This window comes from Phoxinus phoxinus (assembly GCF_949152265.1).
Source record: "Phoxinus phoxinus genome assembly, chromosome: 25".
NCBI lineage: Eukaryota > Metazoa > Chordata > Actinopteri > Cypriniformes > Leuciscidae > Phoxinus > Phoxinus phoxinus.
Window position 1 is genome coordinate 24,173,939 of NC_136900.1, and position 22,644 is coordinate 24,196,582.

At 38.7% G+C, this 22,644-nt stretch overlaps 1 protein-coding gene across 9 annotated transcripts in view; it reads left to right on the forward strand.

Moving 5' to 3' along the window:
- The window catches only part of rassf7a (Ras association domain family member 7a), a 64,557-nt gene extending 42,118 nt beyond the window's left edge, over positions 1–22,439 (forward strand). For 3 of the 9 annotated variants that reach the window (XR_013796632.1, XR_013796633.1, XR_013796634.1), the window contains exons 2-6: positions 3,606–3,764; positions 6,694–7,544; positions 8,551–8,719; positions 10,864–11,026; positions 15,355–15,635. Coding sequence is in view for 6 of the 9 variants with exons in the window: in XM_079604664.1 (XP_079460790.1) it covers positions 3,662–3,764; positions 6,694–7,544; positions 8,551–8,719; positions 10,864–10,950; positions 22,366–22,421 (1,266 nt within the window). In the remaining 3 variants the exon portion in view is untranslated. Of the gene's footprint in view, positions 1–3,605; positions 3,765–6,693; positions 7,545–8,550; positions 8,720–10,863; positions 11,027–15,354; positions 15,636–22,365 lie in introns of those variants that run through there. The other 6 variants (XM_079604667.1, XM_079604669.1, XM_079604668.1 and 3 more) reach the window with 4 other exon arrangements.
- Positions 22,440–22,644: the final 205 nt, after the last annotated feature.

The following is a 22,644-nucleotide window of genomic DNA, read 5'->3' on the forward strand; positions in this document are numbered from 1 at the left end:
TACACATTGTTTCAAAGCAGCTTTACAGAAAATGCATTTCAGAAATGTACATAGAAAAATACAGTTAGTTAATCATGTATTAATTTAGGGCATAACATATCGCCGGGAAACACAGGGGTGGGACGGATGAAACATAACAGTTTAAATGGCAACTATTCATCTAATGCTTGTTTTTATGAACAATACATGACAAGTAACTTATGTACATATTGTTACAAACATATTTTGTAATTTATTTTAATTAAAAAGTTCATTTTAACCATTTTTTGTTCTATCGCACAATAAACATAGGCGATAAGCATTGGGCTATCTTTCTAATAGGCTATTTTGACGAAGACAGACAATCCGTTTACAATTAATTTTCTTACACTTCTTCCTTGAGTCATATTGAGTGTTTACTAGTTGAATAGCCTTAACAGCGGTTTTCCTATGACCAGTTTTAACTGGCAGGAGGCGCTGTTTCAACCGTCCCGACAGCGCATCCCGCCAGTTAAACCTGTTTTCCCCTTAAACTAAAAAACTTTGATATTGCACACTTAAGGGTGTGTTACAGTACTAATACACCTGCCGTATTATCATTACAATGGCACATGAAACAATAAATACAACTTGTCAGTCAAAAAAAAGTACCGCACGAAATAATTCACTTACTGCACTCAAAAACAGCTTTCCGGCTTTAACTCCAAAACGGCATGACGTAAAGAAGAAATGTTGGTAGGCTTTGCGTGTTGTACACTCTAAAAAATGCTGGGTTGTTTCAACCCAATTTTGGGTCAAATATTGACAAACCAAAACATTGGCTTAAAAATGTAATAAAAAAAATTTAACCCAACGGCTGGGTTTGTCCATATTTGACCCAAAATTGGGTTGAAACAACCCAGCATTTTTTAGAGTGTACGTGCTGATGAAATTTGATGTACATGACGTGAGTCGTTTTCAAGGAAATCTCAATGTTTCATCCGTCCCGCGTTTCAATCGTCCCGGCTCTCCTCTACAGTATACATTATATAGTTAGATTTTGGGGCAAAAATATAACCCAGACATGTTCCTGTGAGTTGCTCCTCTCACCATCATGCTCTTTATTCTCTATTAAACATGACTCTAAGGCCTGGAGATAGAGCATCCATCACCTGGTACTTACCAGCTGCTAAATCGTCTGCTTTGTATCTCAGCACTGTTTGTTTTCATTAGTTAATGCTGCAGACTTCACCGTAGAATCTCCTCACAAAGGGTGTAATACGTAACAGTCAAAGTGCACAGAGACAACATTCATTTTGTCTCACTCTTATTAATCTCACAAACTGGGATTCACTCAACAACTGCACGGCTAAAGCGTTCAGATGCTATACACCTTACCTTAGCAGCAGCGCCATCTGTTCCTGCTGTGGGGCTTCAAAGTGGAGTCAGAAACACATGCACGCACATGCAGTCTCTGAACAACTACGTTCTGCCTGTCTGTTCCCTTAAGCATTCATCTGCCATAATGCCTTTGAAGAGAGCCAGCAGTGCAGTTAACTGGAGCAGAGCTATGAGTCCATCAACCTCCTGCTAATAATACCTCTTGAAATTTGCTTACCCACTGGACCTGATGTTCAATCATGATTTCATGTCTCATGGCTGGAAATCCTGCAGAGTTTGGGCAATCAGGTAGAAATAGCATGATTTTTCTTTATGGACCTTATTTGACTAGTTTAGAGAGATTGGCACTGTGGTCGTTTTGTCTTCTCAAACTCCACAGATGAGGACGTAGTTTTGGGTCTGAACATTGAAGAGTGAACCTTTTTAGTGGGGTCCCAGGGCTTTAGAGAGCGCTTCGTGAGATTTGTTTGTTTGTTTACCGATTTATTTTTGCAAAATGGTCTTTTGTGGTTGTTTACCTAACACTCTAAAAACTGCTGGGTTGTTTTAACCCAATTTGGGGTCAAATATGGACAAACCCAACCGTTGGGTTAACATTTTTAAAGGTGCATTAAGCAACTTTTCATGTTAAAAATACCCGTTTTCTAACCCATACAAGCTTAAACAATTGCCTGATGGGCTGAATGAGCCCTTCTCTGATCACTGAGATTGTCTCTATAATCCTGTAAAATAAGAGGGATTCGGGCCGGAGTTTGAGACTGGGCGTGACGTCATGCGTGTTCATGGCACGCTCACGTAGCTATGTCTGGCAGGTTTGTGTATTCGCCGGCATTCTCCGTAGAAGATAGATTGTAAGAGACCTGCTTGTAGTTCATTTCAAACACCAACGCAAACTCCACGTAAGATTAAAAAAAAAAAAACTTTTGTCTAGTGCATGCACATCTCTGGCTGCAGTTTCGCTTGCCGCCAGAGGTGGCATAGTTCTGCAAAAACTCAGAATCGTGCGCTATGCACCTTTAATTAAGACATTTAACCCAACGGCTGGGTTTGTCCATATTTGACCCAAATTTAGGTTGAAACAACCCAGCATTTTTTAGAGTGTATCCAGTCCACACATGCAAAGTTGGTTGATAACGTAACTCCAATAAAACTTCAATTACACTCAAATATGGACAAACCCAAACGTTGGATCAAAAATGCAATTTAAAAACGTAACCCAATGGCTGGGTTTGTCCATATTTGACCCAAAATTGGGTTAAAACAACCCAGCCTTTTTAGAGTGTATTTGTTTACGTGGGTACATATGACGTAGCAATTTTATATTATTTAAGCATCTGGGACCTTATCAGTTTGACAGAATTTTCCACTTCAAAGTGCCATGGAAAGTCAAGCTAACTTTACTTTGAAATGGTTTATTTACTACTCCTTAACAGTTCAACAGACTTTTAATGATTTCGGCCATGTTGGAATATCTGAAGGTCAGGTTTTCTTGTCAGTCATCCTACGAACAGAACACATTTTTACACGTGGGGAAAAAACTGATTATTTGCTTAATAATTAAAGAAGGTCCAGACTTTAAAGCTCTTGATTCTAACTTGTACTTGCCCTTATGAAACTGTACTATAGTTCATTTAATTGTTTAGCTATAGTATTTGTTACAATAAGCCTATAATTATACGTGAAACCATTGATGTCTCCTCAGTAGGTCAATGTTGACTTTTGTCCTTTTTTTTATTGATCTATAGCTTTTGTTATTAAAAATAGTAACCTATGCATTTAGAAACTATAGCTACAAGTTGTAATATAGTAGAAAAATATATTTTATTAACAGATTCTTTATTATAAATTCTACAAGTTAGTCAGAATTTACCACAATAAATACAATAAAAAAGTGATCAATTCTAGTATGGGTATCATGTATAGATAGTTTTCTAATTTATGTTGGTGCAAGATTATTAGTTTCTTTCCTCTTTTCATCTGTCTTTTTATTTTTATGTGGCTGTTTTGTTAGTTGTTATATGATTATGGATGTCACATGGATGTCTTCGGCTATTGTATTGCATCTTGTACCATGGTACGCTTTTTTTAGGATGGCATCAACTTAAAAATATTTCTTTTTCAAAACTGTTGAATCAGACCTGCAAGGTATCACTGAAAATGACAATGGATTTTTGAGGTTTGTAATGTAATCTCTTTCAGACCATGAAAACATGTTGCAATAACTTGTTGCTGTTTTATCATTTCAGAACCCAGACATTGTCATGCATTGCTGATGTAAGCTGATCTGTGTCCTGTGTCTCTGATGGAGCTGAAAGTTTGGGTGGATGGAGTTGTACGAGTGGTTTGCGGCCTGTCGGAAGAGACGTCGTGCCAGGATGTAGTCATTGCACTCGCCCAAGCCATTGGTAAGTACCTCTGAGAACGAACTTAAAGGATTAGTTCACTTTTAAAAAAACTTTTGCTGATAGTTTACTCACCCCGATGTCATCCAAGATGTCCATGTCTTTCTTTCTTCAGTCGAAAAGAAATTAAGGTTTTTGATGAGAACATTTCTCCATATAATGGACGTCAATGGGCCCCAAACGGTTCAAGGTCCAGATGACAGTGTCAGCGCCGCTTCAACGGGCTTTAAACGACACCAGACGATGAATACGGGTCTTATCTAGCGAAACCATCGTCATTTCACAAATAAATAAACAAGTTTAAGTTTTATAAGCACAAGCGCTCGCCTTGCTCTGTTCTGTGATGCGCGTTCGTGACGTCACGTAATACGCAGTTACGCTGTAAAGGTCACGCTTCTGTGAAAAGTAAAACATTTCTGTCCTGACGAAAATGTTCTTTTAGGCTTTTTAATATTACAACACCAGGATACACACACGAGATGGGCATTTTAAACGATAAACTGACACAAAGACATTTGCATATGTGTGTATGGTCCTCCTTCTGCACATCTGTAAACACTGACTCGTCAAGCGTGACCTTTACAGCGTAACTGCGTATCACGTGACGTCACGAACGCGCATCACAGAACAGAGCAAGGCGAGCGCTTGTGCTTATAAAACTTAAACTTTTTTATTTATTTTTGAAATGACGATGGTTTCGCTAGATAAGACCCGTATTCATCGTCTGGTGTCGTTTAAAGCCCGTTGAAGCGGCGCTGACACTGTCATCTGGACCTTGAACCGTTTGGGGCCCATTGACGTCCATTATATGGAGAAATGTGTTCATCAAAAACCTTAATTTCTTTTCCACTGAAGAAAGAAAGACATGGACATCTTGATGACATCGGGGTGAGTACATTATCAGCAAAAGTTTTTTTTTAAAGTGAACTAATCCTTTAAGGTGGCGAGGTTAGACATTCAGATCTGGTGTGGTAACCTGACCTGATCTCATGAAATGCGTCTATAGCATGCATTGTATTTATCATGCAAAGTATTTTTTTACATGCATATGATACTCACTTTATGGCGTGTAATACCCACATACCCCACACCACTAATCCTATCCAAGGGGTTTACTGTGTGTATCATATGAACGTAAAACAAATTTGCACGATAAACACAATGCGTGCTATAGAGACGCATTTCATTAGATCTGGGTTGGGTAACCAGTAGATTGTCGGTTAGAAAAAGCCAACAAAGTGGTGGTCAATGAACCCGTGCCATAGTCCCCTTAAAGTAACCCTAGGACAGTTCCCCCAGATCCAAGGGGGTTGTCCACATAGACATCATATATAGATAGACGCCCTATCGCCCTAGCGCGGTCGAGCCGTGGGGCCGCCTATATTTATATTTTAATTATACTACAGGGCGTTGAATGCTTGTATCTGATAACCGAGAAGCTTTTGTAATTATTACTTTACCCCACCTCTCCATGCCGAGTGATGCAGTAAACATAGTTAGCTGGCTACGATTTCAGTCCAGTAATATGAAAGATCCTTGCTCCTCAATTATCTGGTAATATTCTATTCACAAAATACAACCAATAGTACGGTAATATTCAAATTTACTTGTGAAAAGTAATCTCGGGCCCTATTTGCGATGGTCCGCCGATTAGAACAGGGAAATGCTCGACAGTGCTCTGGCATCTTAACTGCGGCTACGCAACAAAACTGGGAGTACGACCGGTTTAAAATGGCGGCCGTATTTCTCAGTGCCCAGCGGCCAATAGGGCATCTAGTCTCTATATACAGGGGAGCACATAACTTTTTCAGTGAGTTACTCAGGTGAGTACCAGGAGATGGTGTTTGGTACTCACCCCATAATGTAGCGTAGCCACAGCTGTCAATCATGACGTCACATTCCCGTTTTTATAGCATAAAATAACTAACTAAAACCAAACTAATTAAAAAAACTAACACTTAAATTTACATCAGCGTGGGGGGAAAAAACTACCTAAAATGATAGAAAACACCTTTGGAAAAGATTTATTTAAAGTATTATTTGATTGTTCAGATATATTTATTTGTATAAATTAAATATAATGAATCCTTATTAAAGATATTAAACAGCAGTGAATTTTCTCTTTTTATTTTGTTATTTGATCAATATTAAGTGTACAGAAGGCATTAGGTTTATTACACACTGTCACTTTAAGACCGAGTGTGCAGAATGCAGATCCAATTGCACTGATGCACTGTACGTTCTGTAAAGACATAACCGACTGTGTTTACGTGAATGCTCTCCAAAACTGACATTTAGACATAATGTTGTGTGTATTTGTCCATTCAGATGCGAAAGAGAGCTCAATTCAGTCCTTGCACGCTGTCTATGTGCAGGACTGCACGCTTCGGGTCACGTATGTGTGTGTGTTCGCACAGAAAAACATACCGAATAAAGCTCTCTTTCTCATCGTCTCTCTTATTCAGATCTATCCATGTCTGCTCTTCTCTTTATCCCAGACGTTTTTTAACGATTTTGAGACATGCATCAAGCGCATGCCAACTCGTGTGCGCCGGGTAGATCAGCAGCACGTTACAATTCAAATGTGCGCATCTACCACAAACGCAAATCAGTTCTGACTGGATCTCTTCCCCAATCGTCCCTCCCTAATTTCCGTCTAGTTTTTATTCGTTGACGTGGTCGTCATTTAAAACGTGAAAAAATTAAATGAACACTGCCTATGTTGCATTTTGGTGACAGTTACCCTTAAAGTACGCAAAGGCGCGCAGTAACACAAGTGGCATTACGCATTCCTGATTTTTGTCGCGCATGCGTACCTGCGTACCAGTTATGTGCACCCCTGTCTATATAATATCTATGGTTGTCCACATAAAAAAGTAAGTAGGTGTGATGCATTTTTTGGACTCTAACTACCCCTGTGCTCTCTCTACAGGCCAGACGGGTCGTTACGTTCTCATTCAGAGATTGAGGGACACTGAGCGCCAACTTCTGGCCAATGAGCGCCCACTGGAGTCCCTGGCCAAACTGGGCCAACATAGCAGTGAGGTGCAGTTCTTCCTGCGGCGGACTGGTCCCAGCAGCAGCGAAGAGCAAAGTCTGCACAGCCGCACCCTCCCTCACTCCAGGCCTTCCACGTCAGAACCCAAACGGGGACTACCGAAGAAATCCTTAACCTTCAACTTGGGCCCTTCCTGTTCTCCTCGTACAAAAGCTAAAGACTCTCGTAAAGCACCCTCTTCTGAACAGAGGGCATCCCCAGTTCCTCACACGGCGCACCTTCCGGCGCCATCTAAAGAGGAGGTGTTTCGGCATGTCATCCAGCAGCAGGAGCAGCTCCGAGCCCTTGAGTCCCAGCTGGTGGATGTGGGCAGGGAATGCGAGACTTGCGACCAGACGTCCACAGAGGAGTCGTCCCTGCAGGCAGAGATGGAAGTCTTGGAAAATACCTTGTGGAAGAACCAGCAAGAGTTGGTGGACGAGGAGTTCTGGGAGGAGGAACTAAAGCTAGAGACCGAGAGGGAGCGTGGGATGAAGCGGCGGCTAGGAGAGCTGCATGCTAAACTGGATGACTGCGGGCAAAAGTTGCATGAATTCAACACCCGTGCAACGCAACTTGAAAAGGACGTTCAGAGGGAAATGCGACAGGTGCCCAATCACCCCGATTCAAAAGACTCTTTAATAGTCAAGGCAGATGTTCAAAGTCGACAAAAGCAGGGGGAGGACTTGGAGGCGGAGCTGGTAGAGCTTGAGAAGGCTTTGGGGAGGGCAGAGACTCTGCTGAAGGTAAGCAGAGAGGGCGTGGCTCAAGAAAGAGGTTTATAGCTGTTGGCTGGCAGGTATTTCTGTCCCCTTAGGCAAAGGGCGTTTGAGCAATGAACTTAAAATCTGAAAGTGAACAAAGGAACTCACCTTTTGAAATGATTCAGATGCTCACACTCAGAATGTATGCGTTCAGTCTTTTACCCTACTTTTCTGTGCACAAAAACAAATGTTTTTTTACATTTATTTTAATTTCCTGTGTATTTTATGCCTTGAACGGACAAAATAAAGGTATACACCTATTAAATGAGTTTCCTTTCCTGCTAGGCATGTATGAATTTCACACTGTAGGTAATTATGCACCAGACATTTCACTATTCTGGTGACTTAATTCAAAGACTTCCAGGTCTGTGAAGAAGATCTGAACTACTTCATATCACAGTGCCACTCAAAACTCAAAAAAATCTTCCTTTTTATGTCTTCTTCCAAAAAGCAAGAAAATCAGCCATGACTAACCGGATCTTACATAATCAAAATCTATTCCCATTAGATAAGTCTTGCATGTGAAGTAGTCTGCTCTGCCTCCACGACCACACGGTGAATTAATGAAAACGCATGAAACCTACAGCCGTAAAGGTGTCAAAGAAACCCATAGAGGACAAATCCTGAGATTACTGTAAACCGAGCCGCAGGGCACACACTTACTGCCTCGGCTGTTGTTGCTGTTGAAACATGGCGCCCCCTTGTGATTGCTGGTGGAATTACAAGAAAGAAGCAAAGTTTTGCACAAGATTAAAACGAAAGGTTTACATGGATTGATTAAAGGTACTACAAAATATTATATTTATAAAAATGTATAAATACAAAAATCTACAATGTTTCCGATCCTAGGCATCTTAACAACATACTACAGTGCAGCAACTCCAAAAATGACTGAGTTTAATAATTAATCTTCATAATGATTTAAACTGTACTTGATTTTATTTGAGTCCGCAGGCTGTTTGTGATGGTCTGTTCTCTCTGTGTGTAGGCAAAGCAGGAGGAAGTGGAGGAGTTGAACAAGGAGCTCAGACAGTGTAATTTACAACAGTTTATCCAGCAGGCCGGAGCCCTGCCCACCCACACTCGATCCCGCACAGACCTTAATGAACTGCCAGAAGAACTGGACCTGACTCAACAACAGCAGGACAAACACAATGGTATGGCCTGCACATACACATAGGGTTGTAACGGTATGGCGGTTTATCACGATATTGACATGTACGATTATCATATCGTGAATATTTGCTTATTACCGGTTTTGGAAAAAAAATTAAACCAGATCTCACATGCGCGCAACTTCTTTCCACTCGACTGCTTAGACTCCACATGTGCAGCGGAGACGATGTCTGAGACAGCGGCTGGATATTCTGATCTCTATCCCCGCTGACAAAAAAGTTCAAATCTGCAGTGGGAATACTTTGGGTATCCGAAAAACGAACGCGCAACGCAGGGTTTTCCTTGAAGACGGATATCCAGTTGTGTCCAGAAATGTGTGACGAAGAATGGCAGTTAAAGGAGGGAACGCGTCGAACATGTTCTCCAATATTGGCGAACACCATCCCTCCCTGCAGATAAAGTTACATTTATAACTCAAGGCCGTATTATTTCCGTGTTGCTGAGGGAATTTACAAAATAACGCAGATGTCACGTAAAATGCGCGATTTGATAGATGGATGAATACATCTAAAATATACCTGTGCAATAAATTAAATCGCTATATGAGCGTGTCGATTAATATACAGCGCAAAAAAATTTCTATAGCCTACTATAGACCTGCTTGTTCTGTGTCATACAGTAGATATATACACTAGATGTCGCATTGGCTATATGTCTGTATATATCTATGGTTCTGTTTAACGGATTAGTTCACTTTTTAAAAAACTTTGCTGATAATTTCCTCACCCCGATGTCATCCAAGATGTCCATGTCTTTCTTTCTTCAGTCGAAAAGAAATGAAGGTTTTTGATGAACACATTTCTCCATATAATGGACGTCAATGGGCCCCAAACGGGTCAAGGTCCAGATGACAGTGTCAGCGCCGCTTCAACGGGCTTTAAACGACACCAGACGATGAATACGGGTCTAATCTAGCGAAACCATCGTCATAAAAAAAAATTAAAAAAAGGTTTACGTTTTATAAGCACAAATGCTCGCCTTGCTCTGTTCTGTGATGCGCGTTCGTGACGTCATGTAATACGCAATTACAATTTCAATGGCAAAATTTGGAATAGCATACCACCAATCTTTGCATTTCTAGCATTTCTAGCAACATTTTAAAAAATGTAATACAAAAATAAAAATATTTCCAACAGGATAACTAGATGATGCTCGCTAAATTAAACATGTAACATGATGAGATTGCATACTAGTATTTTAAATGTTTATCCTTTACTGTTTCACATAGTATATATTTTAAATAGTATATACTTCACAGTATACAAGTATTTCATTCAGAACTAGGGATGCACGATTTATCGCCCACCACATCGGTATCGGCTGATATATGTTCATTTTTAATGTTACCGTTATCGGCCCGATAAGAAAATGATATTCGATAAGATGGCCGATATATTAAAGCCGATAAATAATGGATTTCCGTTGGAAAGCCGATAAATGATTTCCTTCAGCTGTTTGCCATCATGGCTTTTTATTGCTTGAAATGATTGGAATCACTTCAAAAAAGGAAAATACAGTAAAGTGCAACACTAGCGCAAGTCTGTCATATCGGCTACATAAAATTATAATGAGTACGTTATAATTGTGTGCTTGGGACATGGCTTTTTATGGTGAGACTTATGGTTTTGTAATCAGGCTCACAAAAAATATATAAAGCTTTGGATTTAAATGTATCGGCTTTCAAATATAAAGAATTATCGGTTATCGGTATCAGCCTAAATTTTTACATCAGTGCATCCCTATTCTGAACATGTACCGCATACATCTGAACAGTATGCGGTATGTAATGGTACAGTTTCCCACTTTGTTGTGATATTACCCAATTATAATTGTTTATGCATATTTAATTCAAAATATAGCATTCGGTCATCTTCTTGGATTTAAATATTAGAGAAACGTGAAAATTGATCAAGAAAAATATGTGAAGAAGGAGATTCTAAACATCTCAGTGCATTGCATTGTGGGATACAGCACTTATTTCAATGATTTTTGGTTGTACACTGCATTTCTTTTTGTTATTCCATGAATACTAAATAGTATGGTCATTATGGCCAGCACAGATATGTGTTTATATGAACGTCTGATGTTGCTGTTGTATATTTGACCCCATATTTCATTGGCACAGATTCCCCCCCACGTCCCACTGCTAAGCAGTTCCTGGGTCACCCTCGAAACCTGCAGCACCCGCTGGTGTCCAGCCTGAACCCTGAGGGTGTGTATGTGTGACGCCCGCTGCTGCTTCCCTGCTCCTCAACCCCAGCGGGACCGTCCTGTCTGGTGCCTGCATGGTACCCCCCCCCCCCCCCTAACCGCACTCTTTCCATCAACATGCCTGATTATTGTAGCACTTTATCTGAAAGGCATTGCGTCAACTAATTTACACAACATTACCGATATATCTTCAGCCTCTGTATATTAGTATTATGAATATACAGTATTTGCTGATTTTGTTTTACTACTTGTGTCTATAAATATGGATGTTACATATTACATTGTCAGTGCCTTTCATAAAGAAGTGTTACTTTAGGTTAAAGCAACACCAAGTAGCTTTTGCTCTCGGGGTCCCCCTACAGTTAGGAAACAGTATTGTCTTATACTACTGTCACAAAATCTGTCATGGTTACACCGGGGGATATACGTGCATTTGTTGACAAGCCGATACCCCGAACTCTCACGTCCTGCGTTGCGTGTGAAATGTCTTCATCACAGGTACAGTGGCATATATGTCAGCATGTCATATGAATATCATTTCATGGGTTTTATTTTTTTCAAACGCCAAAAGATCGCAAAGCTCACGTTTACAAGCCAGCGTCATTATAGTAACGTTAGCTTATTGGCTACTGTTTTACATAATGGATATGCTAATTCAATGCAATGTTTGTGTGGTAGGTAATAGCCATATAACGTCAATATCATAATATCAAGCCACCACAGATGAATCTGCAAATTTGAAAAATCGATTTGCATTATAGCCGGAGACGCAAGACTTTCACCAGAAAAATAAATAAACAAACATGACTATCAGCCTGCAGTCATTAGGACAGTTATCCTAAATTATGATTTTGTCCGTCTAATCATGTGGCTATTACTAGTCCGACAGCATCGGTCCCTCCTCCTCCTTTAGCTCACGCCAGCGAGCGAACGCTGGACCAATGTTGATCCTTGTCCGGACTTTGATTTTATAACTCTCCCTTGTTCTCTTCCTAGTCTCCGACAAAACCTTTGCCTCCTTCGGTTTAGCTTCGGCCGTGACAACAACATACAGACGCTATACCAGCCGGCAAACAAACGCTAGTTGGGCTCTCACGTCCGGATTTGAGGAAGTGGGGGAAGTGAGGTGTGCCGTAAAGCAGTCGAATATTGTAGTTCTTCTTGTGCTCGGGCTACTACCCGAACCCCGAAGCTCCGTCGTGCCAGTGAAAGCGACACAGAGCCCGTCCGGCTATGGCAGACGTGTCATTCAACCTGTTGTAAGTCGATGTACCATCACAAGAGTCTTGGAAATATATTATGAAGGTTGAAAAACTACTTGGTGTTGCTTTAAGGGATAGTGGGCTGGTTTCAAATTACATCTTGACAAGCTGCTAACAACTTTTGTTGAAGTCTAGTTGAGATATTTTTGCTTATGAAGATGTAATTTGACTTAAAATTCGCAAACTAAAGTGTTCCTTAGAGCTCTACACACCTCTCCTTTTTTTACGCTCTTCTGTCCCAGTTTGGTGTCCTTACATTGTGTTGTTTTGAGCCCTGTTTCGCTGATTTATAGTGCCTCTCACTCTCTCTCTCTCTCTCTCTGTGTGTGTGTTATTAAAAGGATACTTCACCATATAAAAATTCAGTTTTCATTTACTTTACTTGGGGTTCCAAACCTGTATAACTTTCTTCCATGTAACTGAATGTTTTCCCAGTGATGAGCTGGACTCCGCATAACCTGAATGTGTTTGGGGTTCCCATCCAAACCTGGAGCGACTTGTATCAGTTGAGAAGAATTTTATTCTTAAAGGGATAGTTCACCCCAAACTGATTTTACTCACCCTCATGTCGTTCCAAACCCGTAAGACTTTCATTTATCTTCAAAACACAAATATTTTTTATGAAATCTGAGAGATTTCTGTCCCTCAATTGAAAGTCAATGCAACTACCACTGTTAAGGCCATTGCACACTGAGTCCGAAATTCGCATCCGAAATTTTCGCACGTTAAAAAATAAATACGACCTCACGTTATGTCAATCACGCTTGCACACTGCCTCCGAAACTTTCGTCCGTTATAAAAAAAATCGAAACTGGTTCGATTTTCTGCGTTTTTCGCATCCGTAACAAGCAGTTTGAATGGTGCTTTGACAATTCAGAGCCACCGAATCACGAATACGAAAAAACGCATATGAAAATTTCGGACTCAGTGTGCAATGGCCTTAACGCTTCAAAAAGTTTGTATTGAGTGGTTTAGTCCAAATTTTCATGAGACACACTCACTTAATAATAAACAGATTTAATTTAGTCTTTTATTCACATATTCACTCAACACACACATCAGTTGTGGTAAACGGAAGCTCAAGCATGTTCGCTTGACGTGCGAGAACCAATGAGGTTCATTCTCGTGTTACGCATCACGTTTGAGCTTTTATGTTCGCTGATCAATGTTTATATGTAAAGAAAAGCCTAAATTCAATCCTTTTATCATGTAGTTGCGTAGCTGTCAAAGCTGGGAAATTCTCTCACATTTCATTTAAAATATCGTTGAAAGTTGAACGTGTTTGGGACGAAATGAGGATAAGTAAATGATGGCATACTAATGATTTTCATTTCTGGGTGAACTGTCCCTTTAAGAATGTTTTGTGAATCTTTACTACGGTATATGGTTTCGAATGGGAAAGCAGCAGCTTGAACATTTCGCGAAATATCTCCTTTTGTTTTCCACGGAATAAAGAAAATCATAGGTTTTGACAGTGAATAAATCAAGACAAAATCTTCAATTTTGGGTAATCTATCACTTTAACACATCTAATGACATGTTAGACATGTTAATATCTCTTGTCTCCTTAAAATGTGCTGAGTGGACAATGATCCAAACAGTCATTTTATTTATTCTGAATGTTAGTACAAAGATTGTGACCAGTGTACATAAAATAGTAATTTTGAAAGCATCCCGTTCGTGGCATCTGATTGTGAACGAATGGGATTTACAAGTATTCAAAAATATAAGCTATCTCATATATTTTCAAACAATTACAAAACTGGGACTTTATAAAAGTGGAACCGGTGGCTAGCTACTTATTCTAAGGAGAAACTTTCCCATGATGACATTTTCTTTGTGCAAGCAACGTATAAATGACAAGAATATCATCCGTAGATGTTTTCAGTGATCAGCTGTTCTGTACCTGCTACTATCGGGACACTTTCTGGATAAACCTGTTGGAACATCTCTGTGTGTATTCGCCATTTCCAAAGAACCGATGATGTCGAATTCTTCCCACACATTCTCAATGCCTTGTGCTTTATTACATGTTCATCTGTAAGACTGTATGTTTCTGGTTTAGCGACTGCTAGCTGTGAGTGAAGTGAGACGTTAAATGGTTAGTGCACCCAAAAATGAAAATAATGTCATTGACTCGCCCTCATGTCGTTCTAAGCCCGTAAGACCTCCGTTCATCTTCGGAACACAGTTTAAGATATTTTAGATTTAGTCCGAGAGCTTTCTGTCCCTCCATTGAAAATGTGTGTACGGTATACTGTCCATGTCCAGAAAGGTAATAAACACATCATCAAAGTAGTCCATGTGACATCAGTGGGTTAGTTAGACATTTTTGAAGCATCGAAAATAAATTTTTGTCCAAAAATAACAAAAACTACGACTTTATTCAGCATTGTATTCTCTCCCGGGTCTGTCGTTCACGACTCCGCAGTGACGCTGCTGACGTGTTATCTCGTCCGTGTATTCGGGTTCAAATAAATATGGATGGGCAAAAAAATGCAAGTCTTCCTCTGTGTCGAAATCCTTAGACATGTTTGCGAAGATTGTTTTGTTTACATCGTGCGTCTTCCTCAGACTGTAAACGACGCTCGGGCGCACCAGATAACACGTCATCAGCGTCTTACGTCACCGGAGTCACTGCGGAGTCGTGAACGCAGATCGACAACAGACCCGGGAGAGAATACAATGCTGAATAAAGTCGTAGTTTTTGTTATTTTTGGACAAAAATTTATTTTCGATGCTTCAAAAACTTCTAACTAACCCACTGATGTCACATGGACTACTGTGATGATGTTTTTATTACCTTTCTGGACATGGACAGTATACCGAATACACATTCTCAATGGAGGGACAGAAAGCTCTCGGACTAAATCTAAAATATCTTAAACTGTGTTCCGAAGATGAACGGAGGTCTTACGGGCTTAGAACGACATAAGGGTGAGTCATTAATGACATTATTTTCATTTTTGGGTGAACTAACCCTTTAAGACTTTTCTCTGGGTTTGAGGTTTCCTTCTGTATTCTCTCGGCTGCTGTGTGCATGGGAATGTGTCTAAAAGCTTATCAGATGAAGTATTTTTGTACTTGTCATGGTTTCTAAACCCAACAGCCTCACTCAATGTACCTTTCTATGTGTCTTGCAGTCCTGACTTCCAGGGAATCGTCTTGGCGGTAATAAACCTGAAGCACAGGGCTAAGGATGTAGAATGACTTTCGGCTTAAATTCATCTTAACTGGCATCAGTATAACAGTTCGTGTTATATATATCCTGCTGTATATATGAATAAATCTATATATTAATGCTATATTTACTACTTTTTGGTACATTTCAAAACATGTATTTACTGTAAAATATTACCAGATTTTATCTCGAAAACGTTTACTTTTGTCTATGTATTTAATAAAGACTGTGCATTGTATCTTGCCCAATTGGATGACTTGATGGTTTGTCGACGAGACTCACTCTCCATTACTGATTCACACTCACTCTCCATTACTGATTCACACTCACTCTCCATTACTGATTCACACTAGCTCTCCATTACTGATTCACAGTCGCTCTCCATTACTGATTCACACTCGCTCTCCATTACTGATTCACACTCGCTCTCCATTACTGATTCACACTCGCTCTCCATTACTGATTCACACTCGCTCTCCATTACTGATTCACACTCGCTCTCCATTACTGATTCACACTCGCTCTCCATTACTGATTCACACTCGCTCTCCATTACTGATTCACACTCGCTCTCCATTACTGATTCACACTCGCTCTCCATTACTGATTCACACTCGCTCTCCATTACTGATTCACACTCTCCATTACTGATTCACGCTCTCCATTACTGATTCACACTCACTCTCCATTACTGATTCACACTCTCCATTACTGATTCACGCTCTCCATTACTGATTCACACTCACTCTCCATTACTGATTCACACTCGCTCTCCATTACTGATTCACACTCTCCATTACTGATTCACGCTCTCCATTACTGATTCACACTCACTCTCCATTACTGATTCACACTCTCCATTACTGATTCACGCTCTCCATTACTGATTCACACTCACTCTCCATTACTGATTCACACTCGCTCTCCATTACTGATTCACACTCGCTCTCCATTACTGATTCACACTCGCTCTCCATACCTGATTCACACTCACTCTCCATTACTGATTCACACTCTCCATTACTGATTCACGCTCTCCATTACTGATTCACACTCACTCTCCATTACTGATTCACACTCGCTCTCCATACCTGATTCACACTCACTCTCCATTACTGATTCACACTCTCCATTACTGATTCACGCTCTCCATTACTGATTCACACTCACTCTCCATTACTGATTCACACTCGCTCTCCATTACTGATTCACACTCGCTCTCCATTACTGATTCACACTCGCTCTCCATACCTGATTCACACTCACTCTCCATTACTGATTCACACTCTCCATTACTGATTCACGCTCTCCATTACTGATTCACACTCACTCTCCATTACTGATTCACACTCGCTCTCCATTACTGATTCACACTCGCTCTCCATTACTGATTCACACTCACTCTCCATTACTGATTCACACTCACTCTCCATTACTGATTCACACTCACTCTCCATTACTGATTCACACTCGCTCTCCATTACTGATTCACACTCGCTCTCCATTACTGATTCACACTCGCTCTCCATACCTGATTCACACTCACTCTCCATTACTGATTCACACTCGCTCTCCATTACTGATTCACACTCACTCTCCATTACTGATTCACACTCACTCTCCATTACTGATTCACACTCACTCTCCATACCTGATTCACACTCGCTCTCCATACCTGATTCACACTCACTCTCCATTACTGATTCACACTCGCTCTCCATTACTGATTCACACTCACTCTCCATTACTGATTCACACTCGCTCTCCATTACTGATTCACACTCGCTCTCCATTACTGATTCACACTCGCTCTCCATTACTGATTCACACTCGCTCTCCATTACTGATTCACACTCGCTCTCCATTACTGATTCACACTCGCTCTCCATTACTGATTCACACTCGCTCTCCATACCTGATTCACACTCACTCTCCATTACTGATTCACACTCACTCTCCATTACTGATTCACACTCGCTCTCCATTACTGATTCACATTCGCTCTCCATTACTGATTCACACTAGCTCTTCATTACTGATTCACACTCGCTCTCCATTACTGATTCACACTCGCTCTCCATTACTGATTCACACTCGCTCTCCATTACTGATTCACACTCGCTCTCCATACCTGATTCACACTCGCTCTCCATTACTGATTCACATTCGCTCTCCATTACTGATTCACACTAGCTCTTCATTACTGATTCACACTCGCTCTCCATTACTCATTCACAATCGCTCTCCATTAATTAATTAAAAAATATTAATAAACATTTTTTTTCTAAAACAACACTGAGACTATACAGTGGGGTCCAAAGGTTCCACTTATTTATTATTATTAATACAAATTATATTAAGATAATAATTTGAGTAAAACCATTAAAATTAATTTTCAGAATTTCTTGGTATTATTTGTTATTATACTTAAGACGGCCAGACCTCCACAGATAAATATGTTTACATATTTTTACTTAACTATAATTTTATATATTTTTGCATACATTTTGCATGTATGCATTATATGCTTGTACACTTATATTTGACTACAATACATTTGACATTTAATATACAGTACATAATATTAATATATTATTACAATTATTTAAAAATTATAAAATAAAATGTTTTATTCTAATAATTATGCATAATTATTACTAATAATATATATATATATATATATTTATTACGTTCTTACATTATCACCTATTCATGTTATATAAGTATATATGGTCGGATTTGATATGGTTATTGGATTTAAGTTTAGTAGACACTAATCTAAACCCAGAACTGCCCTATTGTGTCTAAAATAAATAATTTTTAATACTTAATAAATACTTCTATAAATACTTATTTTTATAATGGAAGTCATAATTTCATTAGTGCACTAACAGGAAAAACTCTGTGCATCTTAACTTATAAAATCGCATTAATTCAATATTAAAAAACAGTGTTTTGTGAGATTTTGATATCATGAATAACTATATGAAAATGTATTATATATAAAAGATCAAGGAACCGTCAGCCATGGTGGATAAGCTACAGATACACACTCGTAAAGGTGTGGCTATATGCTCATAAATTTACATTAATGACAATTATATCTTTTTTATTCATTTCACCAGGGGGGTTAATCACAACAAAAAGGCAGATTGTGAATAAAAAGTGATGCAATCAAATTAAAGCTGTGATCTGTGCTGAATTCCCTGAAGTGGACCAGAGCCATCAACAGCAGTGCAGTCCGAGACACAGACACAATCATGATTTTTCAGTTTCATGTTTACCAATAACGGCCATACATTATAAAGTATTTAATGTTAGGAGACAGGATTCATATTTTATGGAACTCAAACTCCAAAATGTAACCATTTATCACCTAAATGTAGTCATATTTATGTAACATATAGTGCTTTTAAAGACAAAGATGTGTTTTTGACCAAATTTAACATTTAAAAATGAACTTGTTAACTTAGTGTCGTACCATGTTACTCGTTTCTTTAGCACAATCTCACCACAACCTTTAACCCCCCCCCAAACACACACACACACCGTTACCCATTTCTTTAGTTAAAATCTTACAACATCAATATTTTTTTGCTAAAAGCATGTTTGTATACTCAACATTAGAATTGATTTTATATATATTTTTAAACACAATACAATAATGACAATTGAAAATAATTATTTTTTTACATTTATTTGTTGTCATACTGCATTATCCATTTCTTTAGCAAAATCTTACTGCAAACTCAGCAAGCATGTTTATATTTAAAATATATATTTAACTTTTTTTTTTAGATATAATATATTCGAAAAATGTAAGGTTTATATTTTCTATATTTTATTTTATATCCATAATATTATATACTGTCATATCATGAAAACCTCAACATGTTGAAAAGACTCTAAACCTCATACTGTACAAAACCAAAACTGAAAAGGGTGAACAAAATGAAAGTTTAATGATATATTAATGGAATATAACACTGATTGTCACACTGTTAAACATGAATATCGATTGACACATAGTGACACTCCCACAGCTACTGTAACTGGACTTGTATTACTGTACAAGTTCAGAAGTTCAGAGCTGCTGGTTGCATTGCGTGCAAAATATATTAACATTATTATTGCATATAAAAGTACTAGAGAAACAACTTGACTGTCTCTATGTCATTGAACATTTACATTTACTGTACATTGATCACAGTGCATTTATTCAGGACATGTGCTCATGATGGGAATCGCTTGGTTTCACGCACAGAGGATTACCAGTTGAGTTACAGGAACACAAACACTCGTCGAGGCGGGCCATCATGGAGCCAGAGGTGTCCCTCCAGTAACTGTACCCGTTCAGGAGTCTCCAGTGGGACAGTCCCAGTCAGGCACACATCCAAAAGCTGGTTAGCCGCTGTCACACGCACAGTGGAGTGGAGAACAGGCGCAATGTGCGTTAGTCAGTGGCTTACCAGCTTTCAGAAATCACAAGATCCGATGCCACAGGAAACCAGTCCGGAGTGTCCCAGTGTCTGAAGAAACATAACACATTTTATATATCTAAACAGACACTGCACATAATGATGATGTGCATTATACTAAATTCTTTCATTATTTTACCTATATGATAATTAGGCTATATGAGTTATAAATAATCTAATATATTATTCTACCATGGCTTATTTATGGATGAAACGCCTGAATGTGTTAGCAAATATACATTAAATAAGGCATTTTCCGTGTTTTGATTCCATTATAAGTCTCAATTTTTAATTTATCACTTCTGGTAAAATATTGATGATAATATATTATGTCAATGTATCGCTATATATGTCTCATACAAGAACAATAAAGATGAAATATTATGCAAGGTTATCTGTTTATCGCATGTTCAAATAAACTGATAGAAATTATTTTTGACAAACAATTAGAGCTAAAAGCCGGACTTACTCACCTTAACTTCCCAATAAACCCATTAATTACTCGAAGAAGTTGCTTAGTGGTGTCCTATTAAAACACACGCAAAGTAAATAATTTCTCCAATAAAGTATTAAATTGAGGATAGTACACTAGACCAGCGGAGAAGTTCAGCTATCCCAACCCTGCCCACTCCCCTGCAACTGCAACCTGACCTGCTTATGCAGAGCAGCGTCTGATTGACGTGACAATCAGCCAATAGTCAGTCGATCCCTTCTTTGAAACCCCGCCTATTAAATGGAATTGTCGAATTACAGCGTCGGAGGGGCGTGTCTGTGACCCTCAGCTGGTTTGGTGGATCTTCTGAGTGTTATAGCGGGGTGCGGCGCGTTCGGTTTTGCACGTCGTGCTTTAGGAATGAACCATTTTCGGCGCACTTACTTTCCTATTTTCTGTTATATTTCAGGTAATTTCCGCATTACACTTTGCACTTTGATTTTTGAAAGTGGACTCTGGTGTACTATTTATCAGCTGATACACGTATATATTGCTTTTACGTGTTTTTGAAAAAAGGAGCTCCCCCCGCGTCTTGAAAGTGGTTGGACTCTGTTCGCCTGTGTGTATTGTAAAGCCATGAAGCTAGTGTGGATGTGCACGTACGAAGGATGCAAAGAGGAGGGGGGGGGGGGGGGGGGGGGGAGGGAGAGAGAGAGAGAGAGAGAGAGAGAGAGAGAGAGATGGCGCGAAAAGTAATTTTCCATTTACATTCATTTACAAATAAACAAACGAATATGGATCCTGGGAGCCCCTATAAAATAAGGGAAAAAATAAGATAAGATATTATATATTTATAATATAGCCTACTATAATATAACTAGCAGAATATATTTATATAAATTAATATTATGCATTTGTTGCAATATTTGTTATATTATGCATTTTTTTCTGTTCTCTTGCTAAATGTGTTGCTTTCCTTCGAGAAACTTTGCATTGAAATATAGTTTTTTTTCTTTCCGTCACCTCAAAATTTTGTGGATTATTCTTCGGGTAATGCACGGCGTTTTTCATGCTTGTCTAAATAAAGTAGATAATGCACATTGAATACTGTGACTTAAATTAATGAATAAATTAATAGGGACAACAACCCTATCAGAATTCACCAGTCAATTTGGAGAAGTACTGATCAGCTGAGGAAAAAAAAATATAGTGTAAATGTATGAATTATATTTTATGAAATTATAGGGAAGGCTAGAGACGTAAACAAAAAAAGGCCAATGCAAAATGAAGGGCTGACACCATACAATATCCATGATGGAGAATACACTAAAACACACACAAAAGAATGAAAGGCTTAAACAATAATACTTAATACACACTAAGCATGCATAGTATGGAAGTAAAATAATGCCAAATGTTTTTGAAATACAGTAAAAAAAAAAAAAAAAGCCTGTTGAATTGCACTACTTGAAAAAAAAATGCATTGCATTAACCATGCTTGCATTTTAATGCATTGTATTTAGCAGATGGAGATTATTAAACTCGGTAATCTACTGCTTTTCCTGCAGTTCCTGGACGTCAATGTTAAATTTACTGTCGAATTTGAACCACTGAATTTGTAAAGCGAAATAAAGTGGACTGAAAATTGCCCGTTGAATATTATAGGTTGTATTTTTAAACAGTTTAAATATTTTGGAAGTGAAATATGAAAGGTGAATATGGATTATTGAATTTGTATTAATGAAAATGTGTTTGAATTGAAATATTCACACAGCTTAAATATACAACCATGTTGAATTTCAGCCCATAAAAATGCAAGCTCTAAAAATACAATGCATTAAAATGCAAGCATGGTTATTAATGCAATGCATATTTTTTCAAGTAGTGCAATTCAACAGGCTTTTTATTTCAAAAACATTTGGCATTATTTTACTTCCAAAGTACTGTCTTCAGAAATCTCTCTTCGTATTGTTTGGAATATTCTATGATTCATAAATATGTGATATGCCGAGCGCTACGTGCACTCATAATGATTTCTGCTTTTCCTCTCTTGTGTTTTCAGCAAGCGAAGGGAGACTGGATTTATCCAGCATGGTTGTGTTGCCATCCAGTGGATAATGGATGTTCTGCACTAGTGAGGCGGTGTAAGATCATTTTCACAGGTCGATAAAGTTCTCAGATATGTGTTTTGGGGGTATTAAGTCATACAAATCCTTTATGAGAAATAAAAACAGACACAATTGAGTCTCTAGTTGTCACAACTTAGCCTATGTTATGTTAGATGTTCTGTGTTTTGACTAATTTTTTTATAGTTATACCTCTAGGTAATGAAGATGAACAA